General features: G+C 47.0%; 1 protein-coding gene across 5 annotated transcripts in view; it reads left to right on the plus strand.

Annotated features, from left to right (window-relative positions):
- Positions 1 to 25,916, plus strand: part of ZNF236 (zinc finger protein 236) — an 89,328-nt gene that overhangs the window by 24,504 nt on the left and 38,908 nt on the right. For all 5 annotated transcript variants that reach the window (XM_074339816.2, XM_074339815.2, XM_088798059.1 and 2 more), the window contains 10 exons: positions 410 to 588; positions 3,407 to 3,525; positions 3,807 to 3,979; positions 4,863 to 5,006; positions 7,576 to 7,779; positions 8,678 to 8,903; positions 17,412 to 17,684; positions 18,785 to 18,988; positions 22,995 to 23,136; positions 23,757 to 24,017. In XM_074339816.2, coding sequence (XP_074195917.1) covers positions 410 to 588; positions 3,407 to 3,525; positions 3,807 to 3,979; positions 4,863 to 5,006; positions 7,576 to 7,779; positions 8,678 to 8,903; positions 17,412 to 17,684; positions 18,785 to 18,988; positions 22,995 to 23,136; positions 23,757 to 24,017 — 1,925 coding nt within the window. The remainder of the gene's footprint in view (positions 1 to 409; positions 589 to 3,406; positions 3,526 to 3,806; positions 3,980 to 4,862; positions 5,007 to 7,575; positions 7,780 to 8,677; positions 8,904 to 17,411; positions 17,685 to 18,784; positions 18,989 to 22,994; positions 23,137 to 23,756; positions 24,018 to 25,916) is intronic.

Here is a 25,916-nt window from a genome sequence, read left to right on the forward strand (position 1 = left end):
CTATAAGCTAAATTGAAAGCATGATAGGTGTTTCCATGTAAACCTTTATCAGCTGTCATGTTCTTGAGGTAGTCTATCAAACTATAATCTTAAATTCTTTCCTGACCCTATGGTGGTATTGGAGTCATCCTGCTTCTAATGTCACAGCACAGATGGACAAAATGCCAGTCACCGACAGCCAACTTGTAACAATTCACTTTGCTCAAAAATTGTGTTATTCTCTCATCCTCTTGCCTGTGTTTCCGTCTTTTTCTGCCAACAATGGAATAATTTGTACATATTGATATTTGGACACAATGTATTTTTGAGAGGTGAAAGTAGTGTTTGTCCCAGAGGGAAGTATAATCTGCGTGGACCCGTGGCAGCGTGGTTCTGGAATGCGTGCTCTGCTCGTGTCTTCCTTCTGCAGAACCTCATCTGCTCCGAGTGTGGGGATGAGTTCACCCTGCAGAGCCAGCTGGCCATCCACATGGAGGAGCACCGGCAGGAGCTGGCCAAGAACCGCGTGCACTCGTGCAAGGCCTGCGGGAGAGAGTTCGCCACGTCCGCGCAGCTGAAGGAGCACACGAAGACGCACTACAAAGTCAGGTGCACCTGCGCTGGGGCTGCGGGTGGCATGCTGCTGGGATGCTGGACGCCACTGGCTGCTGTCGAAGCAAGAACACAGCTGCCACCTGGTGCCAGGATGGCCTTTGTGACGTGTCGTCACGTCTACAGTAGGACTGGGACGCTACCTGGGGTGCCAGGATGTCCTTTGTGATGTGTCATCACGTCTACAGTAGGACGCTACCTGGTGCCAGGATGTCCTTTGTGATGTGTCATCACGTCTACAGTAGGACGCTACCTGGTGCCAGGATGTCCTTTGTGATGTGTCATCACGTCTACAGTAGGACGCTACCTGGTGCCAGGATGTCCTTTGTGATGTGTCATCACGTCTACAGTAGGACGCTACCTGGTGCCAGGAAGTCCTTTGTGACATCTCATCACGTCTGCAGTAGGATGCCACCTGGGGTGCCAGGATGTCCTTTGTGACGTGTCACATCTACAGTAGGACGCTACCTGGTGCCAGGATGTCCTTTGTGACGTGTCATCAGGTCTACAGTGGGATGCCACCTGGGTGCCAGGATGGCCTTTGTGACGTGTCATCAGGTCTACAGTGGGATGCCACCTGGGTGCCAGGATGGCCTTTATGACATGTCGTCACGTCTACAGTAGGACTAGGACGCTACCTGGGGTGCCAGGATGGCCTTTGTGACGTGTCACGTCTACAGTGGGACGCCACCTGGGTGCCAGGATGGCCTTTGTGACGTGTTGTCATGTCTACAGTAGCAAAGATGAGCTCAGCAACTGAAAATAGCTGTCAAGCTGTAAAGGTAGAAAGTTTTAGCTGGATTTGAAGGTTAAAGATTGTAGAACAAAGTACAGGAAGTATGTTTGTATGGGCAGGTAACAGTGTGTAAAGTGGATTCACAAGGGCCATATTAGCTCCCTTTTTAATGGGTTGGTTTATTTATATTGCCTGTTTAGAACGCATATGTGCCCAACACTGCTTAGCCTGTATGTAAGTGGTATGTGTAAAACAACCCTAGCAGACCAGGTACTTTCATGTTCCCACTTTGGAGATGAGAAAACCTAAGTGAAAAAGAGATACCAAGAACTTTCCCAAGGTTTTATAGCATTAGGGGCTTAAACCCCAATAGTCTGGTTTTAGAGCTCATAATATTAACATCTGTTCCTATATTTCAATATATATATACATTTATTCCTAGCACAACGTAACGTGCCTTTCAGAATTTCATACTTGACCTAGTCCTGATGCTATCTTGTTACTGACATTTCCTTTTCTTCATGAAATTGAATGCAGAGCCCTCCCTGGCCCTTTGTGTTCAAGTTAGAGACCACTGATGGTCACTTGTCGCTTCCTGAGCTGATTTCCTTGGCAAGCTGTAAAGCCAGCAACGGTGCCCTTTTTAACCACTGCTGTGTCAATTTGGCGTGCATCATTCCAGCACGTCAGTACTTCCTAACAACAGCACACATGCCACGCCAGTTAGTTAATAAAGTTTATAAGGCTTTGCACGACCCACTCATGCTCGTGGGCGTGGGGGCCGAGCAGCTCCATGTCATCAGCGTTCCTAGCCGCTTCATTGAGCCTGTTGACTGAGATGGAGCCCTCCTAATACTTCATTAGTTCAGTCATTTTTAAACCTCAAATATAATGCATCCACAGTACATAATAGATTTTTTTTTTGGTGAAGTTTTAACACAGGCACATTTGGTATCTCTGCAGTCTTGGGAGAAGTGACTGAAGATATTTCGGTGGTCATCATGTACTAGACAACACTGGCTCTGGGTCTCTGGGGCTGAGGGACAAGCCAGACAGATGGCCTCATGCTCACGGAGCTGTCATTGAGTAGGGGAGACAGACAGTGACCGAGTGGATGGATTAGTCAGTGTGACCATTTCAGCTAGTGCTCATGGTGAGAGGGGGTGAAATTGTATTGGTGCAGGTCGAAGGGAGCCCACAGGGCAGGAGGGAGGTGCTGTGGCCAAGTTTGAAGGAGGCGGGCCTGGGGCTTAGGACCTTGGCGCCCACCCTGGAAATGAGGTTTCCATCGCAGGTGCAGTGGAAGCTGTCGAAGGGTTTTACACACAGGAATGGGCTTCCCAAACCTTAGGGCTGGCTGCTGGGGTATGCTGGGCAGACCGGTGGACCAGTGAGTGGGAAGGTGACACTGTTCGATGACTGTGGTAGTGGCTGCAGTAGGCAAGGTGGGAGCTTCTTTGGGGTGTTTTGGAGTGAAACCAGCAGCTCTTGGAGATGGACTTGAGGTCAGGGCTGAGGGAGAATCCAGCGTGACTCCTCAGGCTGAAACTTGCTCAGCTGGGAACTGCCATTTCCCATCATGGAGAGGAGTAGGTGGGGAATAAAGGAAGAATTCTGTTTGTGACCCACTAGGTTTGAGCAACTGCCCAGCCGTCCATGAGGAAGGAGGTTGCGCAGAGTTAGAGGGCTGGCGTTGGCACTCCGAGGTGGAGTCAGAGCTGCTGGCGGTGGCACTGGGGAGATCACGCATCTAGGTGGCACTGAGAGCAAGGCACGGGGTGCGGGCAGCCCCGACTCACGCCCGTGCAGTTACAGGTGCTCCCTCCTCCCCCCAGGAATCTCAAACAGACTATGTTTCTCTTTTCGTTAGATACGGAAAAGATGACGTTATATGATACTGCGTACACAGAACTAGTAATGTGTGTGCTCACACGTGCGTGTAGAACACACATGGGACCGATTTCTCACTGAAGCATGTTCTCGTGACAGCCAGCTAAGCTTTCCGGTGGGGCTTTACTTTTGACCCAGTGACACAAGGGAGGCGACTTAATGAGCACCCCCACCCCCATTTCACATTAGGGTGTCCCGGTCGTACAATCGGAACGTCGACAGGAGTGGCTTCACGTACTCTTGCCCACACTGTGGAAAGACGTTTCAGAAGCCGAGTCAGTTAACTCGCCACATTAGGATCCACACAGGTATGAAATACGCTTCCCTGTGAAGGGCTTGGGCTGTGGCTCCAATGGGAGGAAGTGCGCCTGGGACTTAGTCCTGGCTTCCCATCCTTTGCTCTTTGTCCTGGTTTCATTTTGAGGTTTGGGCTGGGCGGTCGGGTGCATGAGTCCTCAGTTGCGGGAGGTGTTCTGGCCGGAGGGATGATTTGGGGTCGAGCGTGTGTGTAGCGTGTGTATTCCTCTTTTAATCCGGCAGATGCTCTCATCAAACGCACTTCTGTTTGACCATTTTCCTCCCTCTCTAGGTGAAAGGCCCTTTAAATGTAGTGAGTGTGGAAAAGCCTTTAACCAGAAGGGGGCGCTGCAGACCCACATGATTAAGCATACAGGTGAAAAGCCCCACGCCTGTGCCTTCTGTCCTGCTGCCTTTTCTCAGAAAGGGAATCTCCAGTCCCACGTGCAGAGAGTCCACTCGGAGGTGAGCCTGGCGCGGGGGCTGCAGACACATGCTCAGTAGTGCCCCCAACTTTGGGAAACCCCCTCCGGGAGTCCCTGAGACACCCCATGGTGGGACAGACTGAGCTGCTCCCGAATCGGCCTCCAAAGATTAGAGGCTAAATACCACTTGATCCTGCAATGAATCAAAAGCCTGAAATTGGGCTCTCCATAGGCTGTTAGGGATAGACTGGAAGTATCATCCAGGTTCAGAGCGGGCGGTCAGTTTTTGAGCCAGTATCATCATTGCAGTGACCCAGGTGGGCCTGACCCCACGTGGCGGGAGCAGGCTGAGTGCCCTCTCTGCGGCTCCCAGCCTGTTCCCCTTGCTGCTCTCTGGTCCATGTGGGCTGCCTCACCGTTTGGAGAAGTAGCCGCTGATGTGGAATACTGCAACTGCTGATGAAAAATGTACACGTACGAATCCTTCCTACTTGAATGTTTTAGCTCAAAAAAGGCTTAGAGGTGTTTTTATATCTAACTTCTAGCCTTCACTATTGGGCAGTGTGCTTACCTGCTTAGGAAACTGAGAACATACGCCAGGCATTTCATTTTCCCTAAGTTATAATAACTACAAACTAATAACTACAAACTATGTTTTTTCACTCCTAAACCAATTCTAATATAGAAAAGACTCTAATATTTCAGTTAATCGTATACTGGCGATATTGATTAAAGAGAGATAGATGGGTCATTGATTCTAGAGTTACATAATTTAAAAGAAAATGTAATGTTAAAGGGTTAGATTTTTTTCCTGTCATTTGTAATGGTGCAGTAAATTATGATTTGTCACAATTGAAATATTTTTATCTAATAATTAATTGTAAAATCGTTTTTTGTTTTTTTTTTCTGTTTCATTCTTTAAGGTCAAGAATGGCCCCACCTATAACTGCACAGAGTGTAGCTGTGTATTTAAAAGTTTAGGGAGCTTGAACACACACATCAGCAAGATGCATATGGGCGGGCCACAGCATGTGACGAGCTCTGCGGAGACTGCTCGCGTCTTCACGGTGAGTCAGTAAGCTGGGCGACAAGGATGTTCTTCTACCAAAATCGGTCACCTTCCTTGTGACCTTTAAAGTGGAATGTTATCTAGTACCATAAAGATGCTATGGAAGGTTTTTATATAGCGGCAAGGTCCTACTTTTTTCTAATTAGTGAAAAAAAATTAGTCTCGTAAATTTTAGAGTAATATTAGATGATCCTGATCTATGGACTGTCACCTGGACCAGTAAAAATAAGACAAATGTAGTCACTAATTTAGGAAATTGTAATTCCTACAGCGTTATTGATTATTATTATTGAATAGTCTATATCATTGTTATAATTGAAAAATCAATTATCCTTTTAAGATATACTTTTCCATGTCTCACATGACTGATAATTTTTTCCTGAGATTTTGGACTTTTGGCAAACTAAATTGTATTTTCCAGTACACGTATTTAAAGTTGGATGACTCAGAGCACAAACACTTCTGTTCTTTTCTATAGGGGTCTATAGCTCAGCCTCTCAATTGCTAGTGAATGGCAGAATCTAAGCATAAAGTTTTAACAGCCACTGACCTTGGGCGCAGATGTCTCGGAGGTGTCAGTGTGTTCATGAAAGCAGTTAGTTGGTGGTTTGTGTTATGGCAGCACTGCCTCCTTCTAGCGTAGAAAATGGCCTGCTCAGTGTTCATTCCTAACATGCGGTTCTCGTTCAGTGTTTGTTTTTTCTTTTCTTTTCTCACAGTATTTGCAGCTTGGGATGATTCCTCAGCTTAATCTCAATCAGCGAAAATGTAAATAAGTCCTAAAACGGGAGAATAATTGGAGCCTAATAATTAAGTCTTAAAATTCTATTTCGGACTGAGAATTTTTTAAATAAAATTTTCAGTGTGTAAATCACCAAATAAGAATTTTCACCATTTTCTTTGGCAATATGCAGATCAAATACACACATGTAGTGGAGACCTGGAATGATAATCCAGGTGATTTAAAAGCTTTGTATTCTCAGTAAAAAACTGCAGTGCAGTGTTGGGTGGAGACCTGTGTATGTCCTGCCCTCGCCCTGCCTGGCCAGGCTGTGTGCTGTCTGGCTGGGCTGGCAGGGAATCTGGGCACAGCGTCTTGGCCTAGGTCTCTGCCTCTGGCTTTGCCCCACACTTTGCTCACTCTTAGCCTTTCTGCTGTATTCATAAAGGTTTCAGCTTTGTCTTACGGTTTTATCTCATGACTCTTTCATTGATTTTTATTTATTTATTTATTTATTTTATTTTTTTTAGCTATCACGATTTTTAATTTCTCGAGGCTCTTCTTTGTGATTTGATTGTTCCTTTTTCAAGACATTCTTTTCTGGTTTGATGTACTTTCCTCTGCAACCTAATTAGTATTTTCCTTTTAAAAGTTCTCTTCTGCTCCTTGAGTTACCCACGTTGGGTAATCTCCCCACTTCTCTGTGGGTCAGATGTAATTCTTGGTCCTGTTTGTGTGTCAGAATGAGACAGCAGTAAACCTGTGTGTGACCTTCCCATGCAGAGTGGAGCTGGGTCATCTCCAGGGTCACTTTACTGTGATTGGCCAGGGAACCAGCTGTTAAACTTGGGGTTTAAGATTTCTTGTTTAGTTTGGGGAATTAAGTGCCACAAAAGGTGTCCAACTTCTTCCCAGATAGTTTATTTTTATCACTTTTAGAGTCAAGCCCCCATTTTTTTTTTTTTTTCCCTGAAGGTAAGTGCTTAACTGCCATCTGCTGTATGAAGGAAGACAAGGGGTTGTGACAGTTGTCAGTCCTAAGTATTTTTGCCACTGTCTTTATTTTCTTTCATTAGTAGACTTTACTTTTAGAGCATTTGTAGATTTACAGAACAGCTGATTAGGAAGCCCCAGAATCCCACAGGCTCCCCCGCCCCAGCTCACAGACTGGCGTGTTATTAACCCCGCCTCGGGTGGTGCGTTTGCTGCAGTCCACGAACAGATCATGAGTTGTTACTCCTGACCGCAGCCCACCGTTGATGTTTGGGCTCACGCTTTGTACTGTGTGTCCTACAGGTTTTGACAGATATGCGGGGTCCTCTGCTCACTGTGACCGTGTGACACGGAACAGTTGCCCTGCTCACCACTGTCTTGTTCATACAGCACTTCAGGTTCCCACATTTCTGAGGACAGATCAGCCCCCCTGAGACAGTCTGAGCTCTGGTTTTACAGACCATCGATTCTCCCAGTGCCCCTATTTTCCAGAAAACTTTTAAATTTTTTGACCGCGGTGCTTTCTTTATTTTGTAACTTTTTTATTCCTTTGTTTTAATGAGCTAACAGGAGTACAAGGTTTGTGTGCTTTGTCCCCCATCTTGAATTGATAGTGTCTGCTACCACTTAAAAAGCTTAAAAAAAGTTGTAGTAGAAAAATTCCTGATTATGTTTGAAGAGCCAGTATTGTGCCAAATGTGAAAATTAGTAAGGCACCATGTTTAAAATTTGTGTTTGGGGTAGTTAGATTCTAATGCTCATAGGGAAGGTATGCCTGTTTCCTTCCTTTTTAAAGTTGAAGTTCAAGTTATGTAACTGTTTATGTTTTTAATGAAATGTTGCTGTCTTTTAGGCCACGCTGTTCCAGACTTTACCTCTTCAGCAGACGGAAGCCCAGGTCACATCGGCTTCAAGTCAGCAGAATTCACAGGCCGTGACCGATGTCATCCAGCAGCTCCTAGAGCTCTCGGACCCGGGGCCGGTGGAGTCCAGCCAGGCCTCTCAGCCTGGTCAGCAGCTGAGCATCACCGTGGGAATCAGCCAGGATATTTTACAGGTGAGGCGCGTCCCTGCTCTCGTCTCTGTGTGTCACAACCCGGCGCCATGACTGACGGATGAATATGTCCCGATTGAAAAGTTATGGTGAAACAAAATAAGTTTAGTGAGTTACTTATGAACAGTGCAGAGTCTAAATGATTCACTAATCTGTACATTTAAAAATTGTGTAAAAAACTCATTTTGCTCTGTAAGTGAATTTACTTGAAAAGAAGGGGCTTGTATCTACTTCTGTGGACAGAGGCATAGGGCATACTTATTCTTTCTCGAAGTCCTGCTGTAATTATTCGGAGAGTCAGCACAGCTGCTCTTGTCCGAGTGCCGTTCCTTGCACATGGGCTGGGGCTGGAGGCTGGAGCGCAGAGCGCTTTCCCGCTTCCTTATCTAGTCCAGCTTTATATTCAGCCTTCACTTCCAGACAGAGACAGCCTTGCCCCTCCTCTCTATTTATTTGTTTATTTATTTACTTACTGTGAAAACTAACCTGTCTCCTCTGCCCTTGTGATGACAAGTTGGCCTGGGGTCACTGCAGCCGATGTCTTAAGGGTAAATCCAATGTAACTTAAGTGATTCCCAGATCTGTCAGACACAACCCGAATGGTCTTCAGTAAAATACCTGAAAGTCAGAACAATTAATTTCAACTCCCTTTAATTTAGAAATATCAGTGCTTGCCATACCGTGTTTTGGGTGGAGGTGAGACGTCAGGTATCAGGAGGAACGAGTCAGCCTCCAGACGGGGCAGTCTGGCTTCCACATGACACTTGGCAGTGCACACTTTTATTTCTGGGAGGGTGGCATGAGCGTCCTGGTGGTGAGGCTGGCTCGGTCTTTGTGACTGACTTGGGAGGCCGGTTCACGCCGTCAGATCTCCTAACCTTCTAGTTTTGTTCTGTCTCAGCAAGCCTTAGAAAACAGTGGGCTGTCTTCAATTCCAGTTGCAGCACACCCCAACGACGCCAGCCTTGCCAAGCCTTCCGTGCCGGGTCAGGAGCCAGACATCGCCGATGTGCCCAGCGAGCCGCCCGGGCCTCCAGAGGCCGAGCAGGACACAGGGCAGGAGAGCCCAGAGAAACTGGACAGAAAGGAGAAGAAAATCCTCAAGAAGAAGTCGCCGTTCCTACCCGGTAATGTCCACGTGCTTTCATGTCTAGATGTGTGGGGGGGCACATTGCGTGTTTTGAGGAAACATGCCTTGTTTCTTCTTCTAATGGTGATGTTTGTGGACCGTTGCCAGTATCTCCCTAACAGTGCTTGTTAGGCATTTAACATTAAAAGCCACGAGATCAATGTGTAAACTCCCTTGTGCTTGGGCGGCCTTCTTCCCGATTCCAGTCCCCTCCTGCTGCGTCCCAGGTCCTCCGAGGCCTGGACCTCCGTTGTCTTTGACCTCGTGTCCCACCAGCCCTGGCCCCTCGTGCTCCGGTCCTTCCTGCCCTGCCCTGTGCAGGCGTCTTGGCTGCATCGCTGAAGCCTCCTCCTGAGCTCCCTGCCTTCCTTTCCACCTGGGCTGCCATTGGTGACCTGCGAAGCGCAGCCCCTCGGCCCGAAACCCTTAGCGGTCCGTTCCTTGGCCTTGGAGCCTCTGTGACGGGCCCCGCAGGCATTGCAGTCCTGCCCTGCTTTTCTGGTGCCAACTGGCGTGACGGTAACGTTTGGTTCCTGCTGATTCTAGCAGGAATCCCGTGGATTCTCCACCTCTTCTGATGCCATGCTGCCCCATGGGCCAGCTGCATCCAGGACGTGGGCGTCCTGCCACACTCTGGAGGGCACTTAGGGCCAGGCCCCGAAGAGCACCCCCCCTTCTCAACTCTACCGTGTCTCGTGTCAGGGGGTGTGCAGCTGGAATACATCTGTTCACTTCCAAAGACCCCCACGGTCAGCACGGCTCTTTGCATGGAGCCGGCTTTGCTATGTCTTTCTTGAATAAAGGAGATTCCTGTCTTTTGGGCAAAGTGTCCCTGTAAGGACATTTTCTTAGTGGCTACAGCTGTTCTAGCTCCCCCAGTGTCGTGGGGACAGGGGCTTTCTTGTTGCAAAGCATGGGATCACCTGTTATCTCTGTCAGCGCTTCTGAGAACATCTGTTCTCACTGTGAACAGGAGTTGGGAAAAATCGTGGTCTCAACCCTCAAAGCACTGGAGTCCTGCTGTCCTCTTCCCCTGGGTCTATCCCCCCCGCCCCCCAAGGGAAAACAGGATGATGGAATTGAAGCGGTTTATCATCAGGCTTTTCCTGGAGTCCGGGGGGCAAGAAGGAAAAAGGGGCTCTTGCCACATATTTTGTTAGTCACGTGATAGCCTCACAGCTTACAGGGCAGCCTTGCATTTCTGAATATCGGCTGCTATTAAACAGTGGCCATCGCAGCCTGCGTGAGGCCTTTCACAGTGTTAGCGCTGCTGCTGTCTGCACCCGTCCTGCTAAAACCTTTGCATGTGCCCTCACGTGGCTACAGCGACAGGTCCTTCCCCAAAAGGCCAGGCCTGACTTGCTGAAGCGTCAGGAGCAGTGGTCGCCCGCCGTGTTGTGCATGTTCGGATCAGCTTTCCTTCTGCACCGAGCATCCCACAGAGGTTTCAGAACGGGACTCTAGCTGGCCTTGTTATGCAGGGCTCACTGTGGAGTGCTGTGCTTACAGGGTTGGTAAAGATTATACCAATTAATTTGGAAATACTTGAATAAGTTAAACACATATGTAGAGTACTGAGCACGTTTTTGCAATTCTAGTGAATTTTAGGTTACTTTTTTAATTTCTCTCTGTCTCTCACTTTTTTTCCCTTTTTTATTTATGACCCATTTTTGAGTTTGCTTGGCCAGTATGTCTGTTTTCAATTTCACTTTTTATTTAAAAAAATGTATAACACTGGCAGTTAATTTATGAGACCACTCCCTTTGGTAGCCTACACATTGGTGTTGGGATAATTGATAGAAATGTGATTGCTATAGACAAAAACTAGTTTCAATTATTGTGTTTCCTTCATACTGTGTGTCCGTACACATGACAGAAAATTAAAAATGTTAAGCATTTTATATTCAGTAATTTAAAAACTACACTGTTTTCCATACCCATGGTCTTTATAAAGGACTTTCAAGTTTCAAGTAAAAAAATGAAGGTACCAGGTCACCTGGGCTGTACGTCGCAGCAGCATTTTACAGAACAGGTTGAGTCGCACAAAGCAGCCTGTCTGCGTGTCCCACACCTGCATTTGGGAAGCACAGCCCCCATGCATATACTGCAGCGAGCTCAAAGCAGTGTGGAGAAGACCGGTGTGGATGGCACGGAGAGGTGCTTCCTTGTGAATCACTGGTGTTCCGGAGACAACGTGGGCGCAGCAGGGTCAGGCCGTAGAGCTCGCTGTCTGGAAGAGACCTACCTGTAAGTCACGTGTAAGGACCGTAGCGTCAGGCCACTGGACTGCCCGCTAGAACCTCTGAATTGTTTCCGGAGCTGCCAGCGTGGAGGCCACGTGCTCTCATTGCAGGCACTGGGCCCGTTCGCGGGGCCATTCACGCAGGTGAGGCTGCGTGTGCGTCCGCCAGGTCCGTGGGCGCTGCGGGGGCTGGAGACAGTGTGCAGGCGCCGTGCCTGTCGGCGGACCCGCAGGTCTCCGGCCCAGCGTCACGTCCCCGCGTCCTGCCCGCTCTCACCTCTGCGGGCCCGCTTGGTGACAGTGACATTCTCAGAGCCTCGTGCTGCTCGACTTCGCTCTTCTCCAGCCTGTGACTTTGCCGGAAGCAAAGTAAGTCAGCAGCAGACTGGTCGTTTTCTTCTCGTCGGAGTGACACTTCAGATACCACGTGAAGCAGAGGCGGAGACGTCTGCTGTAAAAGCGGGGTGTGGCTGTGTGTGGCGGGAAGAGCGGTGGGCTCCTGGGGGCCCCCAGCTTCACAGTCCGGGCGTGCGTTCCCAGGCGGATGGGGTGAACAGAAGAGCCACCCCTAGGCTGGAAGTCCTGCCGTGGAGGCCCGGGCTGGCCGGCACGAATGTGTGTGAGCGGTCCAGGGTCACTTGGGAACAGCCGCCTGGCCCACCGTCTGCCCTGGTGACAGCTTTGCAGGTTCCACTGGCACGTGCGACAGTGTGGCTGACACATCTGCTCAAGAGGCCTGCCTTTCTTCATCTTGTGCCAGCGTTAGATCTTCTAAGGATTTGCAGCCTGCCCAGCAGTGGACGTGAAGAGAACCCTCGTGGATGCTGGCCTCCACCAGGCTCCTCTGCCGACTGCCAGCACTCCGGCTTCAGCTGCTCACAGCTGCCCAGAAAGGGCTGGGAGCCCCCGCCGTGGGAAAACCCTGACAGTCTGTGTTCTCTCCAGAACCGCCTGCACAGGATACCTTTGCTTTTTGAGAGATTCGATCAGTCTAGAAAGCAGGTTACTGGTTCCGCTCTGTACTGTCGCGCTAGAATGCCTCAGACCCCGTGATCCAGGTGAGCCTTAGTTAGCACGAAAGGAATGTGTTTGGGTTCAAGTGGGAAGATGTCACCTTTGACAGCAGAACTCCTGTGTCACGGGCACCTTCTCGTGTGGAAACTGACTGCAGAGTGAGGAGGACACGTCCGGGCTTCTGCAGCTGGAAGCCTTCCCCATCCTCTCACCCACCTGCCTCAGGCTCCGCCTTGCTGATTTCCAGCAGAGGCAGCACTGGCCAGTGGGGCTTTAAGTTTCTGGCACTAGCTCCACACCTGACTTTTGCCTCCTTTGCCTGGTAAATGTACCGGAGACCAGGTCCTTCTGGCAATCAGATGGCTGCCTTTCAGTGCACCAGAGGGTCAGGTCATACGTGCACACGTTTCTGAGTGCCCTCCTGTGGGGTGGGTCCCTGCGGCCTTTGCAGCCCATGTGCACGAGTGCGGGTGCCTGTCGTGTGTAGCACGCCTACTTCTCTGCCACACGTGTGGTTCTAGTGCCACACCGGGGTCCTGTCATGGGCAGGTGTGTGCCTGCAGTGGCACCTGGCACACGGTGAGTGCGTGCTTAGCTCTCCTGGAACTGATGAGTTGGTGGCAGACCTTCCTGAGAAGTTACACAGATTCAGCAAGCACCTTGGTTTGTTCATTACTGACATCTGACTTTGGGCAAGTGACTTAACCTTGAAAATGTCAGCTTTCTCACCTATAAAAGGGGCAATGGTAGTATAAGTGGCAGAGAATTGAATGAAAGTCCATGGCGAGTATGTGGACTGGTGCCCGATATGTAATAAACGCTTAAGGAAGACATGCATCTAAAAATTATTTTTAAATCAGTGAAACTTGCTTGTGCCACACAATTCAAGATACACAGCAGGTGCAGTGAGAAGAGAGAAGTCCCCTCGGCCATCCTTGTGCTCCGCGCACCCCTTCCCCGGGTGGCCGCCGTCACGGGGGTCTCTCTCTCTCTCTCTGTCTTTAAAACTTGCATGGGCAACACTACATATCATATATATGTTACTGTTGTTTTAGCAGGCTAGGTGGCATACTGTATATGTTATGTTGGAGTTATTTCCATCTGATACCGAATTTTACAGAATGCCTGGATAGCATTCCATCTTAGGGATAAATAATATTTAGATGATTTGCCATCTCCTGCTAACATAGACAGTGCTGCTGTGGGTATGTTTGTCATTTCACACATGTAAATTTATCTGTAGGGTACATCTCTGGAAGTGTCCAAGGTTTCAAAGCATAAGCTCTGTAAAGATTGTTTTAAGGTTTTCATTTTGAAATAATTTGAGGCGTAACAGAAATGTTGCAAACACTGTACAAAGAATTCTCATATGCCTTTCATCTAGATTCCCCAAGTATGAACATTTTCTTACATTTGCTTTCTCTTTACCTGTATTTTCCCTGACTTTTCTGAGAGTGACCTGCAGATATAATAGCCCTGTAATTCTAAAAATGTGAGTGTCTGTTTCCTACGGCCAAGGACACCGTCAACCATCAACATCAGGGCGTTAAAATTGATCTGGCCTACAGACCTCACTCACTATTTGGTTCACGAGTGTGCTTGATAACAAAAGAAAAATTATGTACGGACTTTCAAATTTGGGGCACACTGTTGATTTCCTTCCATGGAGTCGCATCGACTCCACACCCAGCAACGTTTATTGGAGCTTCTGTCTGCTCACAGCCTTTGGAAGAGACTGTCACCAAAACTCTGGGACTTTTTTTAATCCTCTGACAGGTTAAAAAGGGTTTCCTATCGTAGCTCTCATTTCAGTTTCCTGAGAAGGATCTGGGTTGAGCAGCTTTTCATGTTTAGAGCACCGTTTGCACTAGACTGCCCTGTGGTCCTCCAAGGATAGTAGTGCCTCTGAGCTGTGTTTGTGACACGTGTATTTTCCTTATCTATTTGCCCCGTTGAGTTAAAAGGGAGAGAGACTTTGTTTTTATAAAAAACTAATTGGTCAGTGTGTACAATGCTTGTACTTCGATAGTGCCTTAGACTTCAACACTTACGTTACGGAAAACCTCTTTTATTTAACTCTTAACCTACTTCCGTATTTTAAACAGAATCTTTGACTCAATTTTATTTTGTTTCCAGATGGACAGGCAACTGTCCAAACACTGTTTATTGAATAGGTCATATTCTCCCCACGGAAGTGCAAAGCCACCTTTGTCACACATTATACTCTCAAACCTACATCAGTCTTTTCTGGATTTGATTCTGCTCTGCTAATCTGCCTTTTGATCCGAGTGTTCTGGTACCAAACGGTTGTAGCTTTATAATGCTCTCACAAGTAGGGAGCCTCGCCCTCTCTTGCACTTTTCGCAAAGTGTGTTTTTGACTATTTTCACACATTTACTTCTTCACATGTATTTTAGAATTACCTGCTGAACTTCCACAACTCTAGTTCTGCCACAGTCCTGTTGGTGTGTGTATGTAAGTGATTGAACCAGGGAGAGTTGGGGTCTTGATAATTTTTAGTCTTTGTACTAAAGAATAGGCTATGCATTTCCATTTATTCAGATTTCTTTCCTCTTTTTTCATATTTTGGTAGTATTTTAAATTTTTCTTCTGAGTTTTATTTGTGGATGTGAAGGATATTGATTTTCATGTATTACAACATGGGCCTCTTTCTAAGTTTCAGTTGTTTTAGTTACATAATCATATCATTTGTAATAATGATTTTTACCTTTTCCTTTGTAGTGTATACTATATATCTCTATCTTACCTAATTTCATTGGCTAGTATCTCTAAACACTATAAATTAAGTAGCAGTGGTAATGACTTTTTCCTGACTTCAACAGGATTGCCTTTTGTACTTTCCTATTAAGTCAAGTATATTGAGATGTTTTATTCACCTCCTCCTGTTTTTCGACAATTTTTTGAAAGTTTACATGTTGAATTTTAGTACCGTGTTTCCCCCAAAATAAGACCTAGCTGGAAAATCAGCTCTAATGTGTCTTTTGGAGCAAAAATTTATAAGACCGGGTCTTACATTATATATTATATAAGACCCGGTCTTATAGTAAAAAAAGACCGGGTCTTATATTAATTTTTGTTCCAAGAGACGCATTAGAGCTGATGGTTCAGCTGGGTCTTATTTTCGGGGAAACACAGTAGAAGCCTTTCTGTATTAAAGATGATTATATGTTTTTTCTTTTTAAATTTGTTAGTATGTTTGAAGAGAAAAGCTGTTGCCCAGTATCAGGGAAGGTTGCCGTGGGGAATGCAGGTCTGGTTTTCCAGATCTTTCCCTTTTTCAAAGGGCCGGAATCTGGGTTCACTTTTTCCTTTGTCACTGCATGGGCCAAACAAAACATACGCAGGCCAGATTTGGAGGTGGCTTCAGGGCTGCCAGTTTGTAATCTCTGTTTCATCCATTCCCAGAAATAATTAGAACCTGGTAACCATTTTATATTATGTCATCTTACGTAATTAAAGATAGATTTCATGTTTGTTTGGAAAGAAATCTGATTTTTGAGGAGGATTTCCTAATTTAGGTCATAGGAAAGGTCACAGACGTCATAGTTCCCTATCAACTTTATATACCTTACTTTCTGGATTTGTCATGATGAGACCTTTAGGTGATTGTTGCATTTTCCTGAATTAATTTTTACCGATTAAATTTGAGCAGTCTTAAGTTTAACACTCTTTATATAAGCAATATCACCATAAACTAAATGTCTTCCTCTTACTTTTAAAACCACTTCCTTTATTTCCTCTTTTTCTCCTCCTGGTTTGTATTCCTCTCCTGTGGCTTTTCATTCGGTTTCTGAACCCCCTTCCCTATGCTCGTGAGTTTGGCAAAGAGCATTCTGTCCGGGAAGTGCATTTCCTTTCCTTGTAGAGCCGCTTTACAAACTGAGAATTCCTCTTATTCACTGGAACCAAAGAGAAGGACGGGATTTTCTTCTTCCTGCTGAAAATGTCTGTGCAGCAGGTTCTCCAATAACATCATTTCATTATAATGTCAATAAGAAAAAAGAAAATCGATGCCTGGCCAGGGCCACTGTGTGCATGGAGTGTGCACGTTGTCCCCAGGTCTGCGAGGGTTTTCTCCGGCCGCTCCAGGTTCCTCCCGTGTCCCCAAGGTGTGCGGTGAGGTGAGTGGCCTGTCCACGTTGTCCCCGTGAGCCAGTGAGGGTGTGTGTGAGTGGCCCTGCAGTGGAGGGCGATGTCCAGGGTGGGTCTGGCCTGGTGCCCTGAGCTGGAGAAGTGGGTTAGAAAATGGCCTTCCTTGTTTTTGTTCATCTTCCTTAAATGTCTGTAGAGCTCACATTTATTTCAATGTTTAGTGTTAGAAGTGTTTGGGGTCTTAGGAGTTTGGTTACGCTTTTATGACCCAAAATATACCATAGCAACCTAGCTCTTGTTTAAATCAATTAGCCTACGTGAAAATTGGTTTCATTTTATGCTAATTCGCTTAAAGTCACAGGTTCCAGGAACCTATGGACAACATCCAGTGAAGTCTTACTGGACAGACAGTTAAAGAAAGAATTATGCTGAATGTGGTTTTTTAAAAAAATTATGTTTTAGAAATCATTTTACTTATTATATTGCCATAAATTCTACTTGTGATTTTTTTCTTATAGGGATAGTTTTAAACCTGATTCAAAGTTGACTAATAATAGTTATAAAAGGATCTTTTATTTTTGATCGTGAACCTGTTTGTGTCATCTATACTATTCCTTTGTCTTAACTATTTGTAAATTCCCTTTGGTAGCATAAGAACTTAACCATTTCCTAATTATTTGCATTGTATTACTTTTTATGAGTGCTATCAGACAGGTTCAAGCAGTACTTACTGCAACTTCATTCCTCCTCCGTCTCATGTGCCTTCAGTTCATTTTGGAGTCATTCAGTCACCCCCGTTTTTAATTCACCTTCTCAGTTTTAAACCTGAGTCTGCACTGCTAAGTCTTGGTCTGTCACCTGAGCGGGACTCACCTGTCGGGTTAGAGCTCTTCTCCCGCAGGCTGGTTTATGTTCTCGCGGGACTGTCAGGGTTTCCTGCAGGTTCAGGTAACAGTCCCCGGGAATGGCGGCGGTGATGGGAGCTGCAGGTCCTGCCGGCACCGCTCAGACCGCTGTGCTGCGGCCGCAAGCAGACGCTCGGGGGCGCTGTGCCCGCCGGGCCCGGGAGGCCCTCGCCGCCTCGTGTGCGGCGCCCCGCGTGCAGGCGACCCCGACAGCCCCGTCTCCCTCCCGCAGGTTCCATCCGCGAGGAGAACGGCGTCCGCTGGCACGTGTGTCCCTACTGCGCCAAGGAGTTCCGGAAGCCCAGCGACCTGGTGCGGCACATCCGCATCCACACGCACGAGAAGCCTTTCAAGTGCCCGCAGTGCTTCCGGGCCTTCGCGGTCAAGAGCACGCTGACCGCGCACATCAAGACGCACACGGGCGTCAAGGCCTTCAAGTGCCCGCACTGCATGAAGAGCTTCTCCACGTCCGGGAGCCTCAAAGTGCACGTCCGCCTGCACACAGGTGCCGCCCCTCCTCCCCCTCCTCCTCCTCCGCGAGCTGAGCGCGCGCTGCCCGGGCACGAGCGCCGCGCCGGCAAAGCAAAGCCGGGCTGGGCCTCCCCGGCCGCGCCTCCGGGGGCGACAGGTGCAGGTGTGGCCCGGGGCCTCCGTGAGCGACACCGGCCACCTGCCGGGCGGGAACCTGGGCCCTGGCTGGCGCCCTGCAGGCGGGGCCGTGGTGCCGAGGCGGGAGGTGCAGCCTGCACGCCTCCTGCACCGTTCAGATATCTTACAGTCAGTATAAAGGCACGAAAACTTTCGTATTCGGGCTCCAATTTTATTTTAACAGCTTTGTTGATATGTAACGCACAGATCCAAAACTCCCAGTTCTAAAGCTTTAAAGAATGGTGTAGCCCACGGCACTATTTAAGTTTCAAACATGCTTATCACCCCCCAAAAGGAACCCATACAGGTTACAGTAACTTCCCCTCCCCTGCGGGTTCCTGGCCCCAGCTGACTGTGTACATTTGAAAAAGCTGAAATTAGTCGATTCCGTTATATGTCCTTTGGAATCTGCACCTTCATTTACCAGTAACATTGTAAATGAAGGAAATTTCCTTCAGAAAGGAAAGGGGTAGTGGAGGGTCGTTAAGAGGATATTAGTTCTGTCACCAGCAGCAGTGGCCTTATTCACCATCAGTAACAGCTACCACTGACTGCTTGTGTCCTAAATGCTGGGCCTGCTTGGTACTATTGAAATGTGCTGTTCATAAGTCGCCCAGCAGGAGCCTGCAGGCCGCCTGTGATGACAACAGGTTACAGGTGAGGACCTGAGAGAGCGAGCAGTCTTACTCCATATCCTTACGGACTGCCAGTGCTTACAACAGCCATGTTTTACTTTCTCCTGAAAATAGTAGATGTCTTTAATTTTTTACTTCAGATGTGCTTATCACATGCCTTACCATATGCAAACAAGGGGAAATAATTTACAATGGTCACAAAATTATAAGCATGAAAAGATAAATTGAATATTCAACTCAAAGTACTAGAATTTTATGTTGGCATTCGTTGTTGAGATGCATTTCCTTGAAATAATTGTAGCTGTGCTTTTATTTTTATTAGGAGTCAGACCTTTTGCTTGTCCTCACTGTGACAAGAAGTTCCGAACCTCAGGCCACAGGAAGACTCACATCGCTTCGCACTTTAAACACACAGAGTTGAGAAAGATGAGGCACCAGCGTAAACCCGCCAAGGTCCGCGTGGGCAAGGCCAGCGCTCCGGTCCCCGACATTCCTTTGCAGGAGCCGATCCTCATAACCGACGTAGGTAAGACGTGTGTCCCTGTGCTGCTGGCAGAGGGTGCAGGGTGTTAAGGTCTCAGGGTTAGTCGCAGGCTGGAGTCAGTGAAGTTCTTGTTAAGCGCTGTTGTGCCCCCGGGGCCGGGATGTCTCACTGTCAAAATTCAGGTCCTAGTTCTGTCTGACTCTGCTCACATTACGACCTTGCTTAAGAGAGAAATGATGTGTCCGTGAGGGTCTCATTGTAGGAGTTCTCACTGAAGGAAAATGTCTGCCTGAAGGGAACCCTCAAAGATGCACAGGCGTTCGTTATGAGAAGCCCGCAGTGCACGCTGCCACTCATCCCGGCGTCCCTGCCTGGTGCGTGATAGACTCAGGCTGCTTTATCTTTGAGCTTTCTGTTACAACAGCTGTAATCCTCAGGGTATATAATTGTTTAGCGCATAGAAACCGATCGGCTGTCCATGGCCCGCTGGAACCCTTTGATGTCCTTGTCTGGTTTGGGGAGCCCACACTTGTTAACTGTGTGTAATCTTCACCACAGTCTGCAGGTTCTCAGTGCTTTGTGTTACTCCTCAAATGCAGAACAATCTGGAAAAGTCAAGACTGATTAAACGTTCATTTAGTGGCCCTGGAATTCTCCTTTATGCTGGAAGCTTACTCTCAAGTTACCAGTTCTCTCAGGCTGCATGGATCCAGTCAAACACCCATGGGTTTCCTGGCTTTAAGTGTGTAAATCCTTAGTCGAGTGAAAGTAGAATCCTGAGTCTCCAGACTTCTTTCCTGGATTCAAATGGGACACGTTTTGCTCACTGGCTTCAGATGCCTGCATCTTAGACCAGGTTAGAAGCGGACTTCTCCCTTAGTGAAGGCTGAGCAAGAGGCATGATGGGAAAGATTCGAAGAGGTGGCTTCACATTTTAAACTGGAAAACGTTGTGAATATTCATTGTCATGCTTAACTTCATTGTTATGGATACTTGTGTGTGTCTCTTCTCTCAGAGTCTGAGCTCCTTGGGGGCTATGAAGATGTGACTGTAACCAGCTTGGGGGACAGACTTGGTGCAACATGACAGAGAGGGTTTCCGTGTAATCTGTTTGACTGTATTGGGAGATGAGATGTTCCAGTTCCGTCTGTTTACGGAAAACACAATATGTTTCATACTAAGACTGTCACTTTGCAAAGTGCAGAATGCGTGTCCCCCGCCCAAGTCCTCCTCTGGAGACCCCTGACGGGCTAAGTGTCTGTACTGCAGAGCGCTAGGGACGAAAGCCCCTGAGGTCCTCATCTTATTGACTGACTTAAGCCTGACTAGTTGGTAAGCTTTTGAACAGCTACCCCTCCCCCGCCAACCCCAGGCATTTCTTTTTTGGTGTGGGAAATGGCACAAGCAATATGTTTTCTTATTTGTGAAGTATCTTATTTTTTCCCCTGTGAAACAGGCTTTTACTTTCTAAAAATTACCTTATGGATTTCATTAATTTTACCTCCTTCTATGAATTTATATAACTAATTGCTTAACATTGTTTCAATTTCCTGTTTTTCTTTCATGTTGCTTTTGAGTGTATATCTTGTCTGATAAAACAGATAAAGCTAGTTCCTCACATTTGTACAGTTCATTTTAGTTGTGTGAGGAGAATTTAAAAATTTCTTTGTTAGCATTTTTGTTGGAAACCATGCATTCCACTTAGTTCAATAAGAGCAACAAAGTGTCTTGTCAGATACTATTTGGAGTTCACCATTTTCATTAGCGATACTTTGATGCTAATAGTTACAGAGTAGCTGTGCTGGGTGTGTTACCAGCGGACCCTCTGCTGGAGCGTCTGAACTCTCCTTCCCCATGTTTAGTAATTATCAGAGGTGTCACTCTTTTCAGTTGCCATCTGGGAGAATATGCACATGAGTTCTGTGTTCTTTTCATAGAACCTAGCGTGGTTCCCTGAGCCCCGTAGATGCCCAGTGAAGGCTGACCGTAAGACTGAGTGAACGAGCTGGCTTTGAATTTGTGCGCGCTGCTCCTTCCGCCCTGAGTGTCTAGGCACCGAGAACAGGGGCCTTCATGTATTTGGTCGTATTTATGTGTCCTACTTGGCCGGTGCTGTGTTGGCTCAGGGCTGTGTCCATGACCATGGGACGGGTCCCAGTCTTAAGAAGCTGTGGTCACTGGGGTGGGGAAAAGAGACGAAAACAAGCAGTGACAGGTATTGAACTAGAGAAATGTCACAGCGTGGCGATGGGAAAGTGTGGGTTTGTTCAGAGAATAGTGAGTGCACAGGGTGTAGAGGGACAGCACAGCGCCGTGTGCATAGACGGGTGGCCATGTAGGCAGGTGGAGAGCGTGCCGGCCCGCGCGCGAGGGTCAGCCGAGCAGCTGCAGTCAGTATGTTCTGGAGAGGAGGCCATGGCGGGCTTTGACACAGGGTATCAGGATCGAGCTTCCGTCAGTGACGTGAGAAGGCAGAGTGGAACAGTCACTGGGGCCCCGGGGCCTCGCTGCCCGTGCCGGGCAGAGAGCGCGAGTGCGTCTGGGTTCACAGTCGGCCCTTCTACAGCGTCACTCTGTGTCAGGTTCGGTATGTCGGGGAAGGTGGTGGGGTGGACTGAATAACTGAAGTTTTTTCTTTTGAGCGGGAGAAAGGAGTTGTTAGGAAAAGCAAGGTGTCGCCATGAACCCTGAATGATGTTGGAGCTGCCCGGAAAGAATGTCTTGGCGTGGTGCAGCTACGGCCCAGCTTGTCCAGAGAACGTGTGAGATGGGGAAGGTTTGGCAGTGCTCAGGGTTTGTGCCATGTGCGTTCTGCATAGGTCACAGGGAGCGTGCTGGATTCTCTGAAAAATAAGCTCTGATGCCAGCAGCACGAAATGCAGGTCAATCGACTCCAGTCTAACATGTGAGCCACGTGACTCAGCAGAGTGTCTGAGGTCTCTTCACTTTGTCGTTGTTTCCCTGTTGTTTGACATGATGGCCAGTGTCAGTAGAAACGAGGCAGTAGGTATAAGAGACATTGGAGAAGTGGATGTCCAGGACTGGCAAACGGCAAACTTGAGGACACAGGGAGGGAAGTTCTCCAAGGTTCTGAGCATCTGCCCTGTGTGACTAGGAGAGCGTGTTCCATGTGTGCAACTGGGAGAGCTGGGAGGGAAAAGGTGGTTTAAGGCAAAGAATCGAACTTGACCTGGCTCTTAGGAAAAGTTAGAAGGCAATGCCTGTTAATCGTCATGGCATAAAGTGGTGGGACGGCGGAGGGAGATGAGGGACTCTGGGGCGGCTGCCTTGTCGTGGAGGGAGGGGCACCAGCCAAGACAGAAGCCACAGTGTGTCTGCCTCTTTCTGTTCCAGCTGAACACTAAGTGATGCAAAAGGTTCAAGTGTACATTTGTCCTGAATTGCACATATCACTCAGTAGCTTGATCAAGGCATGTTTATTACATGGTCAACTAAGGGAATTCTTTATTTATCGAAATTATGTAAAACCTGAATTATTTAAGTTAAGTTGCTATTTAAGTTAGTAATTTGGCTATTTGCACATACCCCTTTAATAAAATTCCTGTGAAAGCACTGACTTTTTTTAGAATGAAAGATCATGTTAGAATCATTTCTGTTTTGAGTTTATTATAGTACCTAGTGTGCAGCTTTCATCCTGAACAAATAAGGGATTTAAAATCCCAATTATTAATAACTTAAATTTTGGATAAAGTTATGTAAATGCCATGCCAACAAATGCTCGTGTAGAAAGTAGACGTACAAATCCATTAAAATTGGCTCTAGAACGAAGGGAAGAGACCGGGACAAAGTAGATATTCCTTATGTTGGGAAAATGTTTATTTTATACTGACTTTATAAGTACTTCCCGATACGTACTCTTTAACTAGCCAGCTCCTGATACATTGAAGTAGTATTTAGTTACTACATTGGAATCTCTACTTGAACTCCTCGGAATTTTCGTCTTCTGGGAACAACAGACACCTTTTGACATTTAACTTTTTTAGTAGCACTGATAGTGAATTATTCCTGATTTTCTTTTGGTTTGTAGGTCTTATCCAGCCCATTCCAAGAAACCAGTTTTTTCAAAGTTATTTTCATAATAATTTTGTAAATGAAGCAGATAGACCATACAAGTGTTTTTACTGTCATCGTGCATATAAAAAATCTTGCCACCTTAAACAACACATCAGGTAAGGTACCATACATTCAGAGATGGAAATTTAGTATAATTACAATGATTTAGTGATCTGGTGACTTGTAGAAATATTAAAGATGATTAGTGTTAGCTTGTGGTATTTAAAATGTCACACTTGACCCCAAAATATTTATTGGTAATTTATATTTTTATTCTTTAGTGCCTGGACTAAAATATTTTACCCAGAAATGGCCACTCTTATTATATTTCAGTATTTGCAATTTCTAGGACATGCCAAAGAAGTGTTTGGTTAGTTTCATTAGATTTATATTCTTGAACAGTTTTACAAGGTATTTATCAGAGTGGAGGTTAATTCTTGGTGCTAACAACAGCAAACAAAGGAAGGAGAACCTTGACCCCAAGCGACAGTAAGGTACCATGAGCAGAGTGTGGCCCCTGTCTCAGTGGCGTGCTGGCGCTGGGACTCCAGGCAGGGCACGTGAACCCTGGCGTCCCAGGCGTTCTCCCTGGGAATACAGGGAGGGCCGCGTCTTTGCCACATAGCTTAAGGAAGTGATGATGGAGTGAAATGATGTATGAGGGTGCATTCTGAATTATAAAGATTATCAAAGTGTCAGAAGCTTGCTCATTTATTAAAATGTTTATTCTTTCTAGATCACACACAGGTGAAAAGCCCTTTAAATGTTCTCAGTGTGGAAGAGGCTTTGTTTCTGCAGGAGTGCTCAAAGCACACGTCCGAACGCACACTGGACTAAAATCTTTCAAGTGTCTGATATGTAACGGCGCTTTCACTACGGGTGGTAGCTTGCGGCGGCACATGGGCATCCACAACGACCTTCGTCCCTACATGTGTCCCTATTGCCAGAAAACATTTAAGACCTCGCTAAATTGCAAAAAGCACATGAAAACCCATAGGTAGGTATCGTTCTGATGGTCACTTTTTCATAACCCTCATAATTCCCACATGGTGGCGGAGAGTGTTTATAAGAAATAATTGTCTGATTCCTATATTACTTGTAGCTTAAGGTGTGTGGGCTAAAGAAACGTCTGTATCAGAGTCGTAAAGGTCTGTTGAGAACCACAGACATTTTCTATTTTTTATTTTTATTTTTTAATAGAATACTGAAGTGTAGTCTATATTGGGCTTAAATGCTTTAAAGCTCTCTTTTAAAACTGATAGTCAATAGTAGATGGAATGCTAAATGGGTTGTATCTAGTATAATTAGGTAGTAAAGATTTCAAAAGAGAAAACCGTAGTCACCCTGTGATTTCTAGGCATAGCGTTAGTGCATCTGAATGGTAAGCTCTCTGTTGTAGACTTGAAAGGACATGTGTATTAGCTCTCACAGAAATCCATCTTCAAAGAGGACGTACAGTTTCACATGGTTAACATGCTCTCTCACGTCTGAATGGAGGTGGCGCTCAGAGTTGTTGCAGGCACACATTGCTGACTCAGAGGGTATTTCCGTGAAGCCCCAGAATTCCATATTGGAATGGAAAGCCTGGATGAGGTGACCCCTCCTAGGAGACTTTGAAAATGGGAGTCACTAGGTCTACCATACAAGAAGATTATACCTTCTGCCTTAGAACATTCACTTGGGGACAGCGTTTTAACCCAGACCTCTCTGCCTGGACACCACCTCCAACACCAAACCCCAGACGTTGGAAGACGTTAACTGTGAGAAATAGTGGTCTTGCTATGACCCACAGGATGCCCACGCACACAGGACAGAGTTGACTTTCCTGACTGTGGCGCAGTTGGTTACTTAGTCGAGAAGTCTGACTGCTTCTTGAGACCATCTAGGGAATAGGGTGTGGGTGGTGTCAATAGAGGGGACTCCTGCCAGTGCTGCCCTGCTCTGCGTTACCGCATTTTGGGGAGGAAATCCCAGACTTCACGTGCATTCAGGGAAGAGAACTTGCTGGGTGCACAGAGGCTCAGGAGAGCGGCCCTGCTCGCTGGGGCAGGGAGCCTGATGTGCCCCATGCGGGTGGAGCTGGGCGCCCTCTTGCTCAGCGCCAGGGAAAGCTCTGCCAGGCAGCCTTTACGGCCGTTTTGTGGTGGGCTGCGGCGTCCAGGTGTGAGGCCCCATCTATGGACCACATGGCTGCTGGTATCATTTCCGGGAAGTAGGCCAGCTGCTTTTAGCTGTGTCACTTCTATTAGGTGGAGTGTCACGTCGGCCACCACTTGTCATGGGTCATGCTCAGGCACAGGTGCCAGTTACTTTAGGAGATGAACGTATGACTTTGAGGTGACAGTCTACAGGCTAGTAGGTCTGTCATATTGCGGAGCTGGGTGTTTCTCTCATAGGTTCTGTGTACTTTGAACCTACCTGCAAGCACACAGTAGGTCCAGTGTTTCATCCCTTTGTTTGAAGTGTTTCCCAACACTTCCTAAAATACCATAGCACTTATACTGAAAACAGGTATAAAAGGTTACTAGAGTGAAAGTCATTGGAGAAAAAACCCAGCAAACACAGAAAACGAGCCCCACATTATCCTGCAAGACGCCTTTGTCCCCCTTTGGGGAGCAGCGGAGAAGACGCGTCACTACACAGGCCATGACAGTGATCTGTGACAGTGCCTCTTCTCATTCCTGCTGTTTTTCAATCATATTTTTGTTCCCCCTTCCTCACCGAAACTAGTTGAGGAGAGTCTATTTCTGATAACCACAATATGAAGAGATTTTGTTTGGAGCTAAGAATGCAGCTCTAGTTGGCAGATTGATAAGATTCTGGAATCAGCCACATGGTAGAACTTGTGTGGTCTGCCCATGATGTCTCGTGGGGCCACTCACTCAGACCTCAGATA

The sequence above is a fragment of the Rhinolophus sinicus genome, chromosome 4, assembly GCF_057876585.1.
Source record: "Rhinolophus sinicus isolate RSI-liver-muscle chromosome 4, RSI-T2T, whole genome shotgun sequence".
NCBI classification, from domain to species: Eukaryota; Metazoa; Chordata; class Mammalia; order Chiroptera; family Rhinolophidae; genus Rhinolophus; species Rhinolophus sinicus.